The 23,109-nt window shown below is 40.9% G+C and overlaps 1 protein-coding gene and 2 non-coding genes across 3 annotated transcripts; 2 read left to right on the top strand and 1 right to left on the bottom strand.

The window, feature by feature from the left end:
• Positions 1 to 2,456: 2,456 nt before the first annotated feature.
• On the top strand, positions 2,457 to 2,530 carry TRNAN-GUU. The gene has a single exon. It is a non-coding gene; the product is annotated as a tRNA-Asn (tRNA).
• A 236-nt stretch (positions 2,531 to 2,766) lies between these two features.
• Positions 2,767 to 2,839, top strand: TRNAV-AAC. Its single transcript has one exon. It is a non-coding gene; the product is annotated as a tRNA-Val (tRNA).
• A 5,200-nt stretch (positions 2,840 to 8,039) lies between these two features.
• On the bottom strand, positions 8,040 to 18,999 carry USPL1 (ubiquitin specific peptidase like 1). The gene is made up of 8 exons (XM_010087333.1): positions 18,833 to 18,999; positions 18,184 to 18,312; positions 16,392 to 17,049; positions 14,140 to 14,226; positions 13,412 to 13,541; positions 12,073 to 12,198; positions 11,254 to 11,414; positions 8,040 to 10,095 (listed from the first exon to the last, which is right to left on the bottom strand). The coding sequence occupies exons 1-8, from the start codon at positions 18,929 to 18,931 to the stop codon at positions 8,195 to 8,197; spliced, it is 3,291 nt and encodes a 1,096-aa protein (XP_010085635.1). The 5' UTR covers positions 18,932 to 18,999; the 3' UTR covers positions 8,040 to 8,194.
• Positions 19,000 to 23,109: the final 4,110 nt, after the last annotated feature.

Raw genomic sequence — 23,109 nt, 5'->3', positions numbered from 1 at the left:
ATGGACCCGCTGCTGGCCAAGGCCGAGCCTGTCAGTGATGGCAGTAGCACCTCTGTGAAAACATAGTTAAGAAAGGGAAAACGTTACTATGCAACAGCAAAGACAGCAACCAGAGGGAGGAGTGAGAACATGTGAGAGAAACAGCTCTGCAGACACCAAGGTCAGTGTAGAAGGAGGGGAGGAGGTGCTCCAGGCGCCAGAGCAGAGGTTCCCCTGCAGCCCGTGGTGCAGCCCATGGTGAGGCAGCTGTGCCCCTGCAGCCATGGAGGGTAACGGGGAAGCAGAGATACACCTGCAGCCTGGGGAGGACCCCACGCTGGAGCAGGTGGGTACCCGAAGGAGTCTGTGTCCCTGTGGGAAGCCTGTGCTGGAGCAGGCTCCTGGCGGGACCTGTGAACCTGCGGGGGACCCACACTGGAGCACTTCATGAAGAACTGCAGCCTGTGGGAAGGACTCATGTTGGAGAAGTTAGTGAAGGACAGCCTCCCATGGGAGGGACCCCACACTGGAGCAGGGGAAGAATGTGAAGAGCCCTCCCCTGAGGAGGAAGGAGCAGCAGAGACAACACGTGATGGACTGACCGCAACCCCCATTCCCCATCCCCCTGCACCACTTGGGGGGAGGAGGGAGAGAATTCAGAAGTAAAGCCTGTGAAGAAGGTGGGGGAGGGGGGGGAGGAAGGTGTTTTAAGATTTGATTTTATTTTCTCATTGCCCTAATCTGGTTTGATTGGTAATAAATTAAATTAATTTTTTCCCAAGTCGAGTCTGTTTTGCCCATGACAGTAATTGGTGAGTGATCCCTCCCTGTCCTTATCCCATGAGCCTTTAATTGTGTTTTCTCTCTCCTGTCCAGCTGAGGAGGGGACTGACAGAGCAGCTTTGGTTAGCACCTGGTGTCCAGCCATGGTCAACCCACCACAATCACTAATTAAGCTGTTAAACAGGACTGGACCCAGTATTCACCCCTGGGGTGTACCACTAGTTACTGGCCTCCAACTAGATCGTGCCACTGATCACCATACTCTGGGCCCAGCTGTTCAGCCAGTTTTCGATCCACCTCACCATCTGCTTATCCAACCCATACATCAATAGCTTCCCTGTGAGGATCTTATGGGACACAGCGTCAAAGGCCTTAGTGAAGACCAAGTAGACAATATCCAGTGCCTGCCCAGTCACTTTATCATAGAAATTTATCAAGCTGGTCAAGCACGACTTGCCCTGCATGAAGCCATGCTGATTACTGCTGATTTCCTTGTCCTTACTGTGCCTGGAGATGGTTTCCAGGATTAGCTGCTCCATCATCTTCCCATGGATAAAGGTGAAGCTGACCAGCCTGTATTTCCCTGGGTCCTCCTCCTTGCCCTTCCTGAACATGAGAGAGTCACATGTGCTTTCCTCCAGTCCTTGGGCACTTCTCCCTGTCACCATGATCCATCACAGATGATTGAGAGTGGCCTTGCAACTACATCTTCCAGCTCCATCAGCACTTGTGGGTGCACCCCATCAGGGACCAAGGACTTATATATGTCCAAGTTGCTTAAGTATTCCCTGACCTGATCCTTATCCCTCAAGGGCATGTCTTCCTTGCTCTAGCCTTTCTCTTCCATCTTTGGGATCTGGGATTCCTGAAGGCAAATTGCACTGTCGTTATCACCTTATTACCTTCTAGGTGGATGCAAATTTATTGTTTAATAATTAATTTTATAGATTGTTTAGAGCTGAAGTGAGGCAGCCTGGGCAGTAGTTTCCCTTCTGCTTCCTTTTGAGATGTTTCTTTTGCCCTCACTCATTTCTGTCAGTGTTTCCACTTTCCATTAACTCTTGCAGATAATTATCACAGGTCTTTGAATGGTGTGGGATGAATTTTGCCTTCTGTTCCTCAAATCTCTGGTTGCAATTAGTCCTTTTAGTATTGAAATAATAGGAAGGGAAGATGTTGGATACTTCGGCCATATATTAAGTAACAGGCTGATGCTCATTTTTGTCTCCCTCGCCCTTGGCGTATACACACAGAGCTTTTGCTCACTGACTGGTGCGTGGCTTCAAACGAAGCTGTCAGGCTCCGGCTGGCAGTTGTCCTGCCAACAGACATAACTTTAAACCCTATTTTTTTCTGCTTGTCCACTGTTTCCCTTGGTCCTATGGGAAGGGCCACAGAAAGAACAGGGAAAAGAAAAGAGAAGGAATATTCTTCAGATTAAAAAAGCAAACAGATGCCAGAGCCAGTGACCAGAACCCCAACCCACCGCCACCACCGCCGAATGCTGCAGGAGCCGCAGCAGGAGCACAGAGCGGAACTCTCGCCGTTCCGCAGCGTGGGTGACAAAGGCCCCCCTGGGTGCGTGGGCAGAGGCCGAGGCTCCCCGCAGGGACGCGCAGCCGCCGCCCCCCACCCAGGCCGTTCCCTTCCCCCGTGGGTATCAGGAGTGGTTCGGCGACAGTGGTAGACACAGCGTCTCTGTGGCGCAATCGGTTAGCGCGTTCGGCTGTTAACCCAAAGGGTGGTGGTTCGAGCCCACCCAGGGACGCGTAGCGATATTTTGTGGTGCCGGGTGTTTTTCCGTCCCCACAGAGGGACCGCTTCAGCGGAGGCGGCTCTGGCTGCATTTATGCCGCTGGGAGCTGCGCCAGAGCCGCCTCAACCCCCAAGGCCTCGGCCTCCTCTGGGACTCCCGCCGGCCGAGGGGCTACCGTTCCAGTCCACACCGCCGTGCTCCAGGCGCCCTGTCAAGGGGCGCTGCAGAAACTATTATTCTAACGGCGAGTTTCCGTAGTGTAGTGGTTATCACGTTCGCCTAACACGCGAAAGGTCCCCGGTTCGAAACCGGGCGGAAACACCGTATTTTTCCGTTATGGCGGCGGACGTTAGTCTTTTCAATTCCTGGTTTAAAATCCGCCCGCGCATGGCGTGGGGGACACCCCTCCCGGTGAGGCACACGTGCGGCTTCGCGCCGGAGTGGGATCAGGCGGGGCGCTTCCGAGGCGTGGGTGATGCAGGGGAGTGAGGCCGGGCGGGGAAGCGCAAGGGCAGTGGCCGGGGCTTGCTTTGAAGGTTTGGTTCATTGCCCGGCAACAAGCTCCCCCTCTGCAAAGAGACTTCTCCCTCGTCTGCTTGGAAGGATGACCTAAAGGAGGAGAAACGAGTCTCACCTGGAACGGCTTGAACAGCATCAGAAAACTGATTCCACTGCCACATGACAGCATTTTCACTGCTTGCCCCTGAACGGCCATAGTTGAAGACGTTTGGTTGGTTAGTCCAAAAACCACCAAAGTTTTGGCTGGAGATCATGCCAGTCAATAGTAACATTTTATGGTGCTGCGGCACAAAGCATTTAAAAATCTCCTCTTCTGATGGCAAAGCAAGGCTTGAAGGTGGAGAGGAGATAAAAAGGAGACGGCTCCTCACTGAGATAGTTTTAAATGATCTTAGAAAATTCAAATGTGTAACTTTCGTCACAGTTTTCCCCATTACTTAAATGTCTTGCTCTCCCTTCACCAATAGAGCGAGCAAGCCACTGAAAATACGGATACAGAAAAAATAACCCCACAACCTACACGAATGGAGTCACAGTATGGAAGAACTCTAAAACACTGTTTAAAGGCTCAAATATGTATTTAATGCATTAAAAGTTTGGGCCACCCTCTCTCTAAGCCAGAGGCTGAACACTCAGTCCACTAACAGGGGGATATAAAAGAATTTGGGGCTCTCTGGCACTGACATCGAAAGGTTCTGCAACAGAACCAGTCACCAGGGCCAAGGTTCATTTTTCTAAGAGGAAAGCAGAGCTGCTTCCTCACCAGGTACTTCTGTGGTGGGTTTCTCAGAGCACTGCCAACCCTTACAGCCCATGGGTTATCTGAACATGTTGCCTACCTGCCCTGTTTCTAAACTGGACAGGATTGCAGCTAGCCCAAACCCTATCTTGAGCATTATAGAAGCACCTTTAGATAGTTATTTACATAAAAGGAGTAAAATAGACCCATGCTGCAGGCACCCAGCCCCCAACAGGTTATTCTTCCAGTCCCTACATTAAAAAGGGCCAGGCCTACTTTCCACTATTTGCTCTCCTTCGTGAGCCCCGTGGCTCCACCGTGTTCTCCTGCACTGTGCTGTTTCAGCATCTCCCTCGTAAACAACTCCCCTGTGTTCGTGCACAGCAGTGCAAGCTTAAGCAGGCTGCAAACTTCATCAGCCTTTTAATCCTGTTAACCTAACTCCTTCTCTTGCTCCATCCACAAGTGTCTTAGATCTATACTTAGACTGTAAGCTCTGCCACGCTGAGGCTGAATCCTGGTGGACTTTAAAGCACAGCGCACACTCCAAGCTGCATAATCTGCTCGGAAGGTAAAATGCTTTGCTGTGAGCACGGAGGGGCTCACAGGGAGAACAGCAGCTGCTTCGCTTTGCAGAAGGAACACAGAAAAGACACAATTGCTCTCATTGATACATTGTCATAGAATCATAGAGTGTTTTGGGTTGGAAAGGACCTTAAAGATCAAAAAGACCTCAGTGATTTTCCTTTGTCCGGAAGCGAATAACTATTTAAAGCAAAAACCAACACTGGAAGAATAAATGGCAACAGAGAGACATGAAAAACATCAGGGTCAAAATGAGATTTGTAATCAGCACAAGGAATTTCTAGAACAGTGCTCCAGCAGGTATACAGCTAAAAATCCATGCAGGCAGCTCCTTTGCAGATGGACTGCTTTATTGTAGGCAGGATGAGAGAAGGTGGCCCTCCTTTTTATTAAAAAGTGTTTGAATATATCACGAAGTAGTAAGACCTGAGTGTTCTATTTCCACCAGAGCTGACTCTGAACTCCAAAGCTGTAACTCTGTAAGTGCCACAATTGTGCCTTTCCCAAATCAGAAGACACAGACTGACAAGACCGTGTGATGCAAGAGGTGAAGAAATATGTGAAATGTAAATCCCTTCAAAGTGCACAAAGCCATTAGACTTCTGGAAATTTACCCTGTAACACTGATAAACCTCCAAAATACAGTGACTAACTTCTGCTCACTTAACCATATTTGCTGTATGTCCACCTACTGTAATTCTAATTGACAGAAAAGTAATATTTTGTACTTTCTATATAGTAAGTAAGAAGCTCATCATGCAGCCTGCATTTTAAAACTAGTCTCAAAACAAAAAGTCCAGTAACCACCAAATTCCAAATAGTTTCTTTGGTCATGGTGGTTTCATTCAATCTCAGCTGAATTCTCATTTGCAGAGGATCAGAGGCAGTAAAACATTTATGGGAACAGACAAATCTGCACAGCATCTTAACTATTTCAGAAAAAAAAAAGCAGCAAAGAACTTGCAACACTAACAGATTTAGTTTCATTCTTACTTAATCTCAAGTGCTATGTATTTGCTCTTGGAGCTTCTATACATTTGGGTACCCACACTGTATGCCACACAGCTGCAGACCAACGACTCCTCACATCGGTTTGCTAAGGTGCTGCCAGGGGTGACCAGAGATTCTTGGTTCTGTCTAGGCAGGTATGCACAGCAGATGTGCCCCCGTACCCCTCTCTGCTATTAACCATCTTATAACTGTTACCACCAGGATGTTCTCATCTTCTAGCAGGGTCTCTTCCTCATGTTCCCCTATGCATTCTGCATCACTCCAACCCCAGGTTCGCTGCTTCACTCACCCCTGGGTCTGTGTCATGCCTCGAGCCAGTGGTGAAAGAGTTCCCACTCCGCAGCTCCAGGCAGTCACAGATGGTATCTACACATGCAGGCAGCTCCCCGTTGCTTGGGGAAGCCTCTGCAACAAGCAGCGGGGGCAGTGAGACATGTTGCTTTTCAGTGGTTTGCATATATAGGAACCACTGGTTGGAAAACTCCACAGGAAAATCCTATCACCCCCCTCAAGTCTTGCTGAGGCTCCTATTTTATTGACTGATAAAATCTAATTTTGGTCAGCATTTTTTTTTTTTAAAGGAATTCACAAACAGGCCAACATTTCACCAGCAGTACACCAGCACTTTACATTAAGAATCCATTGATTTGTTTTCTATTGCAACATTACAAATTACAACATTTAAAACAAAGAAGGAGCTCAAGTTCTTTATAAAGACTTCTATTTCAAGAATGAAACCATTCATTGTCTGAAGTGCCAGTTTAATAAACATGTACGTAATTGCAACAGAAAAAGCTTGGCAAGGTGAGTTCAGTGCCACTGACAGTTTTTCAAACACTTTTTGAATCTGGTTCAAGGAATCCAAGACCAAGTAACCCAAGAGTAAGACTGCGGACTTGTTTTGAACTTGGGATCTAAAACAATGAAAATATGCAGAATACCTCTAACAATGGCTGAAACAAAGACCTGATGATAAAATCCTTGTTATTTCTGAGTACAAGAAAAATGTACAGCTAATCTAATTTAGCATGTAATACCCTCAGGTCTGTGTCTATGAATTTAAAAGACTCCCATCTAGCAAAACGAAAGCTATAGAAATCCAGAAACACCAAGATGTGAATCCCTCTGCTTACTCACTGCTGTCTTGCCACCTTTTCCATTATTTTCTTCCTACTGACCTTGCCTCTCCTTGGCACTTTCACATATGGACAGGGCTATGCTGCTCTAGCCCTGACAAGCTCCTAGTGACAGCAAAAATGGGTGCTAACTTACAGTTCACTTTAATTCTTTTATTAGTGAACTTGCAGCTATGAGTAACTAAAAAGTTATATCTGGCATGCTTCTTAGTGCTGCAAACTCTGTCCCAAATCTTATTAAATTCACTTATAAAACAACCTGGCTCAGAAGAATATTCAGCCAAATCATATTTTCAGTTACCCAAAATGAAAACTCTGTATGTGTCATAACTTTGAATAGGAAAATTTCTACCATGTATCCAACCTTCCTCGTATCCAAGGGGTGTATACATCACGGTGAGCTTGCTGAACAGTAATTCTGAAAAGAGCAGAATGCCTAACAGAATACCAGCCCCAATTTTAGTGTTGTAAATGTTTGTATCAGAGGATGCGAACATCCCTCATTACAGAAGCTACTTTTTTTTTAAATGTTGGACAAAAAGACTTCAAGAGCTGGCTGATCTTGTAAAATAAATCACTGCTACCTAAACAATATTTCTTACACCATTTCATCGTCAAGACTACTGAAGTTTATTTTTTCTCAAACTCAGTAGAATACAGGTACGTTTTTTGTCGAAGTTTTGAAGCCCTGGCAGCCAAACAACACAGCAGCCACTCGCTCAGCCTCCCCCATTTCGGGGATGGGGGACAGAATTAAAGGGGTAAAGGGAAACGAGACTTGTGGGTTGAGATAAGAACAATTTAATAACTACAATAATATTGAAAATAATATATACAAATATACAAATGAGTGATACACAGTAATACTGCTCACTATCCAATGACCAAGGCTCAGCCTGTTCCCAGCTAATGATCCCGGAGCAGGGAAAGTCCTGAAACCGCAATCCTGGAATGGAGGCAAGAGCCCAAGTGTCTGAGAGACTGAGATGATCCTCAGAGAGGGGCGACCCAGAAGCAAGAGCGAGGGATGACACAGAGCAAGAGAAGGAACACTTCTGGATAGAGCCTCATCTATACACTGGGCATGATGTGCATGATATGGAATATACCATTGGCCAATTCGGGTCTCAATCCTAAACCTAATGTCAAATCCTAGGCTAGTAACTGGGGCTGCGCTCCCTCCCAGCTTCTCCTGCACCTGCAGACACTGGCACAGCAGAGAAGCTGGAAAGTCCTTGACTGTCCTGGCGGCAACTATAAACATCATAGAATCATAGAATGGTTAGGGTTGGAAAGGACCTTAAAGATCAGTATGTTATCAGCCTTCTTCTCAGCACAAATCCAAAACACAGCCTCACACAAGCTACTATGAAGAAAGTTAACTCTATCCCAGCCAAAACCAGGACAGTTTTCCATACTAAAAACAACAAAAATTAAGACTCACAGGAGCTTTTAATTAAAAATCATCATCATATCTGCCAGATAAAATAACTGCTTCTCAGAAAAAATAAAATGCATTAAAACTTTGTCTGCTACAATAAAATTTTAAGAAAAAAATACCTCAAATGTAAATTGTTCAAGTACAGCCAGTGTGCAATTAAATTAGTCAGAAAACATAATTTAATAGTGCTTTGTTTCAAAATATACATAATATTGAAAAATACTTAAAACCAAGAAACCGAGTATTTACCAAGTTTCAAACAGAGTTTCATCAAAGTGAGGTAAATCTATGTCACCTGCTATTGAGCTTGGTGCTGAAATGGAGAACAGGTCTTCAAGGATATCTTCCCTTGTAGGACTTTCAAAAGCAAGTTTCTTCACACTGGGTTTGCTTAGTGGATGAAGTTCTGAATTACTGTCCTTGACAGGACTGTAATAATTGTGGTCCTTGCTTGTCATTAATGCAGGTGGCACACTGGTCTTCTCATCAGACACTGTTGTTGCAACACTGCTATCCACCATTTCCAAATACATACATTCATCTTCACTTTTTGGAGCCTCTAAGGAAGCAATAGTTGAAGCAGGAGACAGTAATTCCGACAGTATTTCATCGTTATTATGGCTAGTGCACCCTGATACAGAGTTCGCACTAAATTCAGATTCATTATCTGCGACATCAATCTGATACTTCAGTTCCCTTAAAAAGCTCTGGAATAATTCACTGTCATTGTGAGATGCAATCTGTGATGGGGTGTTTACATCTCCACTCACAGGTTTTTCATGTTTCATCTGTTCCACTGCTAGCCTATCCAGTGAAGCCAACTTCTTCTTTTTAGCATGAAGTTTTTTTAACAGTTTTAGGCGAAGTTTTTTTGTTTTGTCGCTATCTGACTCTTCTGCCTTTCCAGAGTTACAGCTAGGTGAACGGAACTGAGTCACTTTACCTGAGATACCCAATGTACTTCCTGACTTATTCCAAGCTGGACCTTCACTAGTGGTATGACTTGCTGTTGGCAGGTAAGTACTTTGAGAAAATCTTTTGAAATTTGATAAAGGATGAGTATTATTACTCTGAGGAACCACTGACTTTGAGGTCTCAGCTGTTTTGTTTGTACCTTTGCTTTGAAATCCCCCGAAGTTACTCGCTCCCTTAACTGGCAACCACACTTCACTTATTTTTTGCACTGAGGGAGTTTTGCAACTTCTCTCATTCTTGCAAGCTGAGGCACCTGAAGGCATAAAAGAAGTATTCTTGCTTAATAATTTCTTTACCCAGCTTCCTACAAATCCTTTTTTTTGGTCTTTGTGTGAAGGCTGAAAGGAATTATTGGCAGCAGAAGAACTGACAACCTGGGAATTAACTATAATTTTGCCTGCATCTTTCAAGTCAGGTGATTTTTGTATAACACTGTCTACTGGCGACAACTTCTTGTTTAGCTGTACTTCTGAATTAAATCCATGTTCTCTGTTAGGTAAATTAGTTCTGCCATCTGTTCTTTGAGCAAGTGATGAGTCAGATGTCTCAGGGTTGTGGTTTTGGGGCACAGGAGAAGTAGTATTTGCTGGGTTCAACTCTTCTAGAGGTAAGCAAATGCTGGAATTTTCATATAACATGCATTTATTGTTCATAGCTAGACCAGTTCCAGCAAAGTCTCCTGTACATGGAGTGTTAGGTGAAAAAGCTGATTCCTGATGTTGCAGTGTGCCCATTTCAACAAGGTTATTTTCCACCACCTGTCCGTTCAGTAGCGATTTACCTTCTGAGTCAACTTGAATTTCTTCAAGCATCAGTGTTACAAGATCATCATGTGACAGATTTTCTAAACCATTATGAACAATACTTTCATCCTCAGCTACCGGCTGCTGTTTCTTATCTGGAGTTCTTACAGAATCCTCTTCGAGATGTTCTGCAGGTATTTGGTCTACAGTGTTATCTAAAACACACTGCAACACTGTGGAATTTGACTGTACATTGTTAAGAGGAAAATCTTCAATATTTTTCCTCTGGAACTGTGAATTCAGTTCTTCTGGCACACAGAATGTTTTATTTTCCCAGACAACAATATGAATCTCTGAAGGAGGAACTTCAAATCTTTTATGTCTCTTGCAATATGGCCCCTTTAAATCATCACATTCAAACCAAGTTCCTGAAAAATAAATAGCAACCAGTGTAGAGACTCAGAGACTTTCAAAACTGAAGTCACTATCCTCAGACACTTGTCAACCCATAAAACCATTCCCCTGACAAGCAGAAAATAAAGGGTTTTTTTCTCCATTCTTTAGAGAAAACCGTGAGATCTCCACTGTAAAAAGATCAAACACAAGCAGAATTTGCAGCAATATTATTTACAGGTCAGAGTAGGTCAGCCAAAAAACAAAGCTAAAGGGTTTTTTAATCTGAGTTAATGATACTGATGTCTTGTCTGAAAATACCTGCACAGGTCTGAGGGAAGAACCCTCTCAAACTAAGTTTCTCTGTACAACCTTACATTGTCTGGGTGGGAGGCATGGGGGTTTAAGAGAAACTTTTCATTTTAATAATCTGTGTCATCATCTGCAAATTGTTCATAGACTATGAGCAAATATTTTACATCTTTAAGAATTTAAAAATAGATACATATAATGTATAGGATACTCCTAATTAGGCACTACCCAGCTGCTTCTTCTTCCTTTTTCTTCTTAAACTCTGGCAGTATGCTTTAGACAATTTTCATGTTGTCACAATAAGATGGCACTCCATTCTCTCTACAGAAGTATGAGAATCAAAATAGCAACTTTTTCCCTTCTCTGATTATGGAGTTCCTATCAATGGTACAACAGACATCCCATTAGTAATGCTTCTAACATGGATTTGTGCCTCCCACCCCTCAGGTGCAGTAAAGTTCAGAAATTAAAAGAAACTCCATTAATGCCAGTAGTTCCATAGGTTCCCTCCCTTACAGACAAGAATGGATTAATAACCAGCTTCAAAATCACCAATACCATTTGTTCCACAGTCCTGCTCAGACTGTACTTTTTAACTTTCACAAAGTTATGAAGGGAAAAAACTCTACCCAAATAACTTCTGCCAGTGAGTACAGTGTAGGACAGAACACTGCTGAACAAATCAGTTAAAGCAAACTGAAACCTTCATCCTGAGTAACAAAGTTCCCACAGTTATTCACAAAATTCTAATATGAATTTTAGAATACAGACAAAAGAAGACCTTGTTCTTATATATGGACTGCTGGGACTTTTGCAGTAACCCACAAAACAGTATTTGATGTACACGCATGATGTATTGTAATAGAATTTTTGGCTCTTACCATCAGGATTCAAAAACCAGCTTATGAAGTGCTTCTTATCTGTTTGATACTGAACAATAGATGTTATTTGGTAGGTGTCTTTTTCAAACTGAAATGAATAGTCCTTCAAGTTGTTATGTGGCAAGCCTTCTACAAAATGTAACATGAATATTGAGGGTACTCTAATAAAGAAACAATAAAAGAACCAGTTTATTACAACAAAATAGCGGCAAAAAGCTCCTAATGAAAAAGTAAGGCATCTCAAACAGTATGCACCCTTAAGTAAGTTTCACCCTTACTACTCTGTTTCCACACAGGACTTTTCAAATTGCACGGTAGTAAAAGAATAAGAATACTCCAACTGGAGATTCCATTTTGCTATAGATTAGGGGAAAAAAACACCACCACATAAGGGATCTTGGGAGTGGGGAAAAGGTGAAAAAAAACAGGAGACAACTGTGGCATAACCATAGTAGGAAAGACATTGTTCCCATGTCAAACTAGTAACAGTTTATTCACCAATGGCAGGGGTTGTGAAAAGGCTGACACTGGATATCAGTTGTCTATATTTACTACTTGGTAATAAGTATTTATGACCTGGTTTAAACATGTGCTGGTCAGCATGTTAAACACCGTTCTATGTTTCATGTTTATTAAACGCTATTTGCTATTTCAGCTTTTAAGAATGATCTAAAATCTTAAAAAGTCAGTATTTATCAGAGTTTAAAGTTCAGAAACTCTGTAAACCCAAGATAATAGTTTCATTTTGAGAATATGTTCAATAAATGAAGTCTCCAAGTTTAATGTATTTTAGTTTCAAATTCACATATTCAAACTTACTTTTCCAAAATCATCTGTCTTCTTTGAGATCTATGACTACAGTTATTACATGGTCCAACATGAATAGCGTTAAGTGGATGCCACTCAGGGATTATATTTGTAAATGTTGTTAGTGTTTTCCTAAATCTGGAAACACAGACACAAAAAAAGGAGTAAGTTGAGTTGCTGATCAGAAAACAACACACTTTACAAGGAGAAAAAAGTTATAAAAGCAAATTCTATTCATATTCATGCCATTTGTGTTAATTCCACTGTGACTGCATCACATCCAAGTCAGCACTGAATTCAGTTCTGCCAAACAGTATCAGTCACCATTTGTTTTCAGTAGCTCTGTGGCCTTCAGTCTCACATTATTTGCTCTTTCTCCCTTAGCATGTTATCTCTGTTTCCTTTCCAACATAAGACAGAGCTTGTACCAGGATCTGCATAATTTACTAGTTAATACAGAATCTCAAGGAGAGAAGGAAGAGGTAAGAACTTACCTCAGAATCCATGTAATACAAGGTCTTGTTTTCACAAAACAGTAAATGCAGAGCAGTGATTACACAGAGGTTATAATGTATGAATATACAATATATAGGATATTAAAGTGAAATAACATAGTTTATTCCTTACCTTATACTCAACCTAACCTAGATGTTTCAACTTAAAAAAAACTAAAACAAACAGTGTATAATAAAGGCTCTTGAACACATCCTATTAACCAGGACTACACATTAGCTGGCAGTGTAACAGATAGCATTAATCTCATTTCACTTGGGGATCTAGAATTTTATTGCATAAATCTAAGACAGTGGAGAGAAACAGGTCGTTTCCAAGCGAAGTGAGCTGTCTTCTGAAGGTGTCTCTCTTCTTCTGCTGACTCTAAATGGAGCCTAAATTACTAGCTTGCACCTGTGGCTACACAGAACTAAATCAATTCTCAATAAATTACTTCCCTGTAATACTATTTCAAAAGAGATAAATTATGTGAGAAAATCTCAGATTCTTTGTAATCCAAATTAATATTACAGATATTCAATAGCAAAAGTGTACTAGGCATCTATTATTTAGAATCACAATGATTTGCAAAATATTAGAGTAAGCATGGCTAGGGACTCACAGAGTTACCTATTATTTCTTTCTTAATTAAGTGGTAACACAGTTTCCTAAGCCATGACACAGCAGTAAGCTACTTGCAAATGCTAGCCTAAAAAAGTGGATCACATAAAACTTCAGCAACAAGCTTAAGCTGTACAAAAGCTGGAGATCTGAAGAAAATCAACTATTATATGCAGATTTTAAAGGGTAAGGTAGAACACTTATATAGAAGCCACTTAAAAAAAAAAAAAATTCTCACCGGTCCTGGTATTTGTAGCCACAACACACACATTCAAACTTCCATGAAAATGAATGCAAGAATAGTTTCTCAGCTTGTTGATCCAGTTGTAAGAGCAGAGGGAGTGCAAACACGGGACTCTCCATCTCACCTTCAAAGATGGAGCAGAAAAAACAGTCACTGAATATCTGAAAACAGGTTTCAATACCTCAAAAAGGAAGAAGATAAGCTTATCACTATGATTTTAATTCCAATTTTCCCTTCAAGGCTGTATTTCTAATCCTCACAGCAGAGGGATGGATCCATGTTATCAGGTTGTTGTCAATGACAACTTTGTGACTACAGCATAGTTACAAAGATGAGAATACTCTCTCTAAAAAGTCAAAAACAAACAAGGGACAAACCAGCTGATCACACTGTAAAGTATGTGTATGTCACCAATAAAAACAAATGTATTTGCAGACTGTCTTATATGAATACGTATATGCACAGAATCATAGAATAGTTTGAGTTGGAAGGGACTGTGGAGGTCATCTAGTCCAATCCCCCTGCAGTAAGCAGGGACATCTGCCACTAGATCAGGTTGCCCAGAGCCCCATGCAACCTGACCTTGAATGTTTCCAGGGACGGGGCATCTACCACCTCCTTGGACAACCAGTTCCAGTACATATTTTTACATACTGACATACAAGGCTTTACATGTAGAGTTTCCTGAAAGCAAATGCTGAGGTGATGCACTAATTACTTACCCAGTTCACACTTAAGCTGAGGCTGAAGCTGTGTAAACATTCTGTTTCTAATTTCATTGAGATGAGATTCTGCTTTTGGAAGAACATCTGAAGAAACAAATACATATGTGTTCATATATTTATGAGTAACACCCCCACCTTTTCACACACACGTACCCCTAACATGTACTCATTCTTGGCAAACTGATGCCTTTCATATTGATCCATACTTGCCTTAAACTGTTGGTAAAATAGCCAATGCTTGGAATTAATTGATTTGAAAATTAGGGAAGAATTTACACAACTTATACGCATTTTACTACAGTCTGCTAACCAGAAATTACTTGAGCTGACTTAAATCATGGCTAAGATAGTATGTGCCAACAGCTACATAGTAACAACATTTAAGGATAGTATAACCAGACATTACAAATGCTGGAGATTCGGGGATTAAGAGTAGATTTTAAAACCTAAACAAAAGCAGAAAAATTTGCTTATATGTTTTCTAATGATGTTACACAATTAAAAATAAAACATTTAAATGTGTTGTTCCAGATTAAATACTAATGTCCTAAATCAGCCTTTACAATAGTAAAAACATTTTTAAAAGCGTACTTTATATATCTTAGTACGTATTTTAAATTTGCAAGTTACATTGTCTCTACACAAACATATTTTTTAAGCTCAAGCAAGAACATAACTTCTACTACACAATCATGATCATCATCTGCACAATTTAAAGGAAGGATTTAGAATACCTGCTGAAACTATTTATTACTGATAAAATCCATGTATATAAAAGGCTAAAAGTTTCTTGCAGCTCTATTGCTTTTGAAAACAACTGCATGCAAAAGATACTGAAAAATTACATGGAAAGGCATAATAAATACTACACCTATTCTCTGCAACAATACTCTTCATCCAATCCCCTCTCCACTGTTCCCCAAATAAAGTAATTTGTTTTGCAGCAATTCCTGGAAATGAAAAGGTTTAAATTATCTCAAATAACACTATATGCTCACACAACAGAGCTCCTTTGCAAACACAGCACAACAGTGGGGAAAGAAAAATGTCTCAAGGCAAGTTCTGTGATGGTAGAGGGCTTCCAGGTAATAACTGAAAACCTAAAATCAAGCAGCCTGACTTTCTGGCAAGCAGAGTACATGAACTACTTCAGAATCTTTTTGGAATTTTTTTTTTTCCTCTGTAAAATAGTATGTATTCTCTGCCACAAGGTAGATTAAACCATTTTTGATACACCTATTATTTTTCACAGGAAAGATATGACATTTTTCAAGTTATCTAATGCTGTTCTGGGACTATAGTCCATATATTCAAACACACACTTTTCCTGAAATGTCTACTGAAAACAAAATTCATGAAAGGTACTGGCTAACTAGAGATCTGTATTAATTCTCTAACAGGTGATCTCTTCGAAGTTCAGGTTTATGACACCAACAGGTCAGTTCAAGAGGACTAAGAAGAAACAGATCTTAGTTTAAGTGTCTTAAACTGAATCCACAATACAGAAAATGATCAAAGGCCATACTAGTAGATTACAGAGACACATCCTCCTCTGACTCCAGCTGTGCTGCCTGGAAGGTTTTCCCAGCTGCCCATCACTGCCCCGGGATTGGAGGTTACAGTCCCTGAACCTACTAAGCTGCACACGCAACTACTCACTAACCCTTTCCAGACCATATGAACCAGGTTAATGTGTTTGACTAATTTTGACTGAAACAGGTTAGGAAGCACAATCATCCACAGCACAGCTTGCAGACCTGAGGGGAAGCATTCCTCCAACAAGCGCAGCTGGAGCCAGAAGAGAACATATGTTCCCAGCTTCACTATTTTTGGTGTGAGAAAGCAACTGCCCATTTACACACGGATATTAACCACAACAGAAATTATTTTGAAGACTAATATTAGGACAGCATCCCAATATATTAACCAACAGAGGGGAAGGAAACAAAGGCTCAATTACATAAAGAATTCACAAATTCTCTGTGGGACAGAACAAAAAAATTCAAGACATGCTTAGTGTTTGATCCTTTCGAAGTGTGCAAGTTTGTCCCAAGAAAAACAGTAGCAGAGGTTACCAGGATTCTGCTAAAGCACACTACTGTGCAAATTCATGGTAATTAGTTGTAACTCATTCTTCTGTGATACTGAAAGAGAATGGAGGCACATTTAAGTGCACTGTACTAAATCCACATATTTGGAGCTGATCAGATCAATCTGAAGATGAAGGAACAGCAGCTAAATTTACTCACCTTTTATTTTACTCCTTTTACAGGTATTCAGAAGCACAGTTGCTTGATTATATTTTGTTAAGAGTTCTTGGAGTAAACATTTTCCACCATTATATTCTTCTGTCAGAGCAAATTTTAATGTTTCTAAGTGCACCAGTGCTGACAAAACACAATCTAACCAACAAAGATTATGCACATTTCTCCACTGAAGACATAAATCTGTGTTTTCAGCAGAACCTGTATCATCTTTGAGCACAGTTTCAGGTGTTGTTGAGGAAAGTTCAGAATTTGGCAAGAGTTGTGTTCTGGGACTAGAAGTCTTAGAAGGACTTTCTTGATGGTTGTTGGTGTCGGTGGTTGTTTCAAAATCCACCTTCTGTGCACAGAACTCCACATTGTTACTAGGTTTTTGCTGGTCATTTTGTAACACATCATGTAGGCTTGACTTGGGAATACATAAGTTATTCTGATAACATTTTACAACAGGGTCTGTATTAATAGTGTGCTCAACGTTTACCATATTATTAGTTCTTGCTTTTTTTGGATGTGATTCAACAGGAGAAAAGTCACTGATATCACATAATTTCCTTTTCTTATGAGCAGATGGGACTTGATGATTTTCTGAATCAGCAGAAGTAATTATGCTGTTTAATGGTTTATAACCAAGTGGGTAGATACACTAAACGAAAGAAAGAGTTACAGTGAAATACACAAAGCAATTTCAGATGAACAAGAGCCAAAAAATGTACAAACTATGCTCTTAAAATAGAATGTAGGACTTCTGTAACATGAAAATGAAATCAATACATAAGTTCAACATATGTATGACAAGAAGGCTGTTTTATCCAACCACTGTCTTACAAGCAATTCTGAAGTAAATATATCAGAAGTGATAACTAACACTACTTCTCCAGTAAATGCTTTCAACCCCTGAAAACAACCTCCTTTTGCTAAGGAGAGTCTTCTCTTATCTGCTAAATCCATTCCATTAGGGTACAGATCTGGTGTTACCATCTCATGCCTGAGAGCCTACTGGTGCCAAAACTGGCAGGGTATCTTTCAGGCTGGCTCGATGCATTAGACCAGGCCTTGGTAGGGTCTTACATACATAGCTATTCTGCAACCAGAATACAGTCAAATCCACTATTACCAATCTCCAGAATGATACTATGATCATTTAAAACCACGGAGGATGGAAAAGGCAACTCAAAGATGCCCACCTAGTGTAGTCTCTATCTACTAATTTAAGGGCCATATGGGATTGCTATACCCTCTCCACATACACTGCAATAGAGAAGGGAGACTCAAATATTAAGCAGCAGAGAAATCCAGCTAAGGTTAAACTTAAAGGGGAAAAAAACCCCACAAAACAACAAACAAACCCCAAACATTGTAGTTACAATTGCAAACTTACTGACTTTACCCAGACTTAAAGAAGGGAAAATGGGAGCCTCACATCTGCAAGAGTCATGTATTAGTTACACAGATCATCAAATTTTTGCCTTGTATTCTGATTAGTACAAAGAGCTATCTAGTACCACTTATGTTCTCTTATTACATAACTGACACTCTCCTTTATTCATCTTAATCTACTCTTTTTAATTCTTTAGGGTAGGTATCTATACCTAAACACTGCATGTACACAGGTTAGTTATATTTTTGTCTATATACAGGCAAACATCATCCAGCACATGGACTCAAAGTTTGAGTCCTACTTCAAAAGTCTGCTTACCACCAAGAAAATGGAACTTAAAGAGGTCTAACTGCTGAAGGCAAAGGCCTCTGCACAACCATACAAAACTTAGTGTGATACCTGAGAATTTTCACAAAGAAAAATGGACTCTTGAAAATTAATGCGGTAAGTCCGTAAAATTTGGATCTGGCCCTTCTCTTTGCAGACTGGACAATATTCATGTGCAGTTGTTTCCACAGGATTACAGTTCTAAAAAAAAAAAAAATATATGTATATTATCCCAATGTAAGACATACATACATACCAAGATAGAAAACCTATGTGCAACTTCTAAATATAATATCTAATACAATACAAAAAAGCAAACAGATTGAAAAAAAAATTGTAAGATACATATTCATATGGTAGAGTGTTCTAAACAAATTTACCTTTTGATTGAAAAATTCAAATCTTTAAAAAGGTATCTTTAACAACACAATCATGCAACATTTCATTCTACTTGAACTAAACCACAGGACACTTATTGCCAGGGAACACAAGTTCAGATCTTTGAAAGACAACTCAATTTTCATAGGAATGAAAACAGTTGTAAAAATAGTGCCAGTAAAAAAAATCATAGGCACAGATTTACTTAATCTTTCGCCATTGTTATAGATTTCCGTGGAAAATAATTTTGACAATTTTTTTTTTAAACAAAGACCAATTAAAAATCTCTCAAAGCAGAGAAAAATATGAACTTTGCACACATGTAAAACAAGTTTCAACTGACTTTTCCCAAATACCCCACCATGTGGAGTGTCGATTTCCCTATACCAGTCCCTTCTCCAATCACTTGCAAACCATTTGTAGTCTTCTGGGTATCCATCATTCTGAGCCACTGGCTAATTTATGTCACTTGTAACAATGTCATGACCACTAAGGATTTTTCAAAGACTCCTGAAAAATAAGAAGTGAATAAAACAATTAAAGAAAAATTAGATCAAATTTTGGGGAAAAAAAAATACCATCAATAATGCAGCCTGTATTTTCTGTGAGAATGAATTCAGAAGAGTATTTTCTTAACTAAAAATACTTATTTTCTGGTACAGAATATGAACTCAAAATTTTAAATTAAGTCACATGATAGATTTAACAGCTTTAGGTCCTGAATTGGCAAGCTTCTCTATTCTTTGCATTCTACAAGGTCTCACGTATCTTCCAAGTGTACTATGCTTTGCAGAAATGTAGATGTCTTGCCTGGGCATCTTAGGTTACTGCATGGAACCCTCACATAGAACAAACTTCTTTTAAAATGGCTACAATAAGATCCCATACAGTTATAGATGGCTGCTGAGGAACAGTAAAAAAGCAAGCAACCAAAAAAACCCCACTGTTGCATCTTTCAAACCAGTGAATGTAGTGCATAATAAACCATTATTAAAGTTTATTCTGCAAATGTAACAATTTTTAACTACAGAAGGGCATCCTGCTGTTAATACCACTTTTTAGAAACTTCTCCTAATGTTATTTTAACAGTTATACGCTTCCTAGAAAACTAAAGCCCTTCCACAGTATCATTGCTATGTAACTCTACTGTATTTTTTTTTTACAAGTGACATTGAATATTCTATTTCAAATTCTTTCTCAAACTCAGGGCCAAATTTTGCCTCAGACATCACACATGCACATTTGTGGAGCACAGCTTCAATATGAACCAGGTACACATCAGAACGCAGCTCCTTAAGTCCATTCCTTCACTGGTACTGAGGCTAACTACACCTTTAACCAGCCAGAAAAAGACAAGAGGTTTAGAAGTACAGGGACCCAATTCTGCTCCTGCTGGCTTCAAATTGAACTAACTAGAATAAATACATATCTCTTTAAGATGCAGGAGGAAGTTAAGGTAAGCTGAATTGCAAAGTTATCAATGTAATATCTTTCCTTTGGCCACTACCATTCCCTTTTCATTACTTACACTGAATTACTTCCACCTCTCCCACACCACGATGTCCCTTCAACTCCTTCTTATGTTACAGCACTAACTCAGATTATAGTCCCTTTCGAAAAAAGAAATTTCCCAAGGCGTTATTGGAGACCAGTAAATACTAGGTTTTTTACAACAGTTATTTACTGGTGTAAATACCAGTTCAACCCAAACCCATTTATAATACTGGGCAAGCAGAGACCCTACAGAACTGGACGGAATGCTAAAAAACAACTGAGCATAAATAAAAAAATGCAGCAGGAAAACGTAACAACTCGTTTCAAAACAGTCTCCAATAGCAACATAAGAGGGTCAAAATTAGATGATGGTGTGTCCTATTGACACTTCACGTGTGTTCAGCGCACTGTTCAGAAGTACTGGGCTGCAGCATGTAAAGACAGTATACCCTGACTTATTAAACTACTGGTTGTAAATAGAGGGTAAGAACATAAAAATATCAACCCACGTGCCTCAGAGCGCATGTTTAGTTTTCAAAGTAGAGCTGGAAGGTGTACAAGAAACAGCATGGCCCCAGGCTCGCTCAGGGTAAAAATTAATGAATTAGCTCAAAGTATACAAGCTTGCTGGACTACAAAGGAAAGGCAAGATCTCCAATTTTTCACATAGCGGCAACAGTACTATCACACTGTGACAGTATTATCACATATTTAGTCTAGCCAGGAACTTGGTTTTTTTTAATACAAGTTGTGAAGGTATCTACCACACTAAAACACATAACAACTTTACTCTCCATGCTGTGGCTAGTAAGAAAATGTCTCTAACTTGTTCAGGGGACTTTTAGTCAACTCCTTGGCCTGAAGCAGTCTCAGCTCTCCAGAGTAAATAAAATACACAGATCACATGACAGGAACTCTACCCAATTTCTCACCGCATAAATCCAACACATACTCAAAAAGGTTAGTAGCACTAACAACCTACAGGCTATTTCTTTTTAAGCATGCCTTGGTTTTATAAACTGTATTTACTTCTTTGCAATTCCCTGTTTTCCCAGCCATCCCTCTCAAAGGAAAGCAAGTATTTTTTTCAGTTACATTCTCTGTTACTTCTGCTCTTCTTTTTTAAAGCTTAAATACTGTTCTGAGATGTACGATACCTCCCCCAACTATAATCACCCAGCAATAGTACTATAGTACTGGAGTCCAAGACTTTTATTGCATTAAAAAAATATTCATCGTCCTCTGATTTCAAAGACGTAAACACAACAAGCAAATAAAATGGGTCTCCCAGTACTAGATACACAGAGTGGTACCAAGTGGCCTGCCTGTACATTTCAGTATTTGTAACATTACAGCAAGTTATCAGTGATCTTCGCACAAGGTACAAAAATTGGGCATCAGATCAACAGTTGCCAAGAAAAACATCCAGTTAAACGACTGCTGTACCAAGCACTGAAACAGCCCATTGTAGCAACATGTAATATACACATTACTGATAGGAAAGTTCAAGTTCGCTAGGTCATGTTTTAAACCATTCATGCTACTTTCCTTCTTTTACCCTAGACACTTGAAAAAATGTAATGCAAAATATACCATGGACCTGGTATAATCTTTAAGGCTATGTTTATGCTTCCTTGGGTAGATGAGTTGATCTAATGGCTCCCTGCTGCAGAATAGGGAGGTCTCTCTTCTCTTTTTTCTTCTTTCTCTCCCCCCACCCTCCCTGGCTGCTCACACCTTATCGGACTTTCCACAAGTTAACTGAACACACGAAACAGCAGAAAACTCAGTAAAGCACAAGTTTTTCTCCTATTGTAGAGAGTTAAACTGGCCTATGAAAAGGCTGACAGGGCAGAAGACAAGGAAAAGGTGAAGGACTAGAGAGCTATGGGTTTGATGGATGGACTGTTTAGATGGCTAAGGAATGGCTGGATGGCCACATCCAAAGAGTTACAGTTAACAGCTCAAAGTCCCAAGTAGACACCAGTAACGAGTGGTGTCCCTCAGGGGCCTGTACTGTGACCAGTAATGTTTACTATCTTGATTAATAACATAGCCAGTGGGATTGAGTGCACCCTCAGCAAGTTTGTGGATAACACCAAGCTGAACTGTGCAGTTGACATGCTGGAGGGAAGGGATGCCACCCAGAGGGACCTTGACAGGCTTGAGAGATGGGCCCATGTGAACCTTGTGAGGCTCAACAAGGCCAAGTGCAAGGTCGTGAGTCAGGGCAACCCCCGGTATCAATACAGGCTGGGGGAGGAAGGTATTGTGAGCAGCCCTGCTGAGGACATGGGGGACACTGCTGGATGAAAAGCTGGACATGAGCCAACACTGTGCACACACAACCCAGAAAGCCAACCACATCCTGGGCTGCATCCAAAGAAGCGTGGAAAGCAGGTCAAGGCAGATGATTCTCCCCCTAACTCCACTCTCATGAGACTCCACCTAGAGTCCTGCATCCAGCTCTGGAGCCCTCAGCACAGGACAGACATGGATCTGTTGGAGCGGGTCCAGAGGAAGGCCACAAAGACGGTCAGAGGGATGTAACACCTCTCCTGTGAGGAAAGGCTGAGAGTTGGGGTTGTTCAGCCTGGAGAAGAGAAGGCTCTGGGGAGACCTTACTGCGGCCTTTCAACATACGACGGAAGCTTATAAGAAAGACGGAGAGAGACTTTTTACCAGGGCCTGTAGTGACAGGACAACATGCAAACTCTCTTCCTCAAGCACATGCTAAAACTCAAGTCTGAATTATTTCTTTGGCCCAAGCTTTCCTCTACTCAAATTGAATGTCAGTGAGGAAAAAAGGAGAAAAACCTATGGCTAAACAGCCTCCTTGGTTTTTAATCCACATGCTGAGGAATCCATATGCTATGGAAAGACTACAGAAGACAGAAGTGTTTACAGAGTTAATTGTTAGAACATAAGAAAACTGTGCAAGGGGAATACATGTATGTACACACGTGCCCTAGTGCCTCACCAAGTGCATCTTTCATTAAACCAGCGCTTTGAGCCAGCGCTACCCTCACACCGTACAGCTACTGACATGAAATAGTCGGCATTTAGAACCCCGCCAGGCAACCGCTCCTGCCCGCCGAACAGGCACCCCGGTCAAGGCGCTCGGCC

The sequence above is a fragment of the Pterocles gutturalis genome, unplaced genomic scaffold (assembly GCF_000699245.1).
Source record: "Pterocles gutturalis isolate BGI_N339 unplaced genomic scaffold, ASM69924v1 scaffold6531, whole genome shotgun sequence".
NCBI lineage: Eukaryota > Metazoa > Chordata > Aves > Pterocliformes > Pteroclidae > Pterocles > Pterocles gutturalis.
Note: the sequence above shows the minus strand (reverse complement) of the source record. Positions and strands in the feature narration are given on the sequence as shown.

Bases quoted from the DNA above. Each gene is read 5' to 3' on its own strand.
- USPL1 (XM_010087333.1), bottom strand. From the start codon at position 18,931: ATGATGGATACCCAGAAGACTACAAATGGTTTGCAAGTGATTGGAGAA. The intron at 14,227-16,391 runs GTGAGTAAATTT...TTGTTTCTTCAG, and splicing joins TAAAAGGAGTAAAATAAAAG to ATGTTCTTCCAAAAGCAGAA. The intron at 11,415-12,072 runs GTAAGTTTGAAT...TTTCTTTATTAG, and splicing joins AGACAGATGATTTTGGAAAA to AGTACCCTCAATATTCATGT.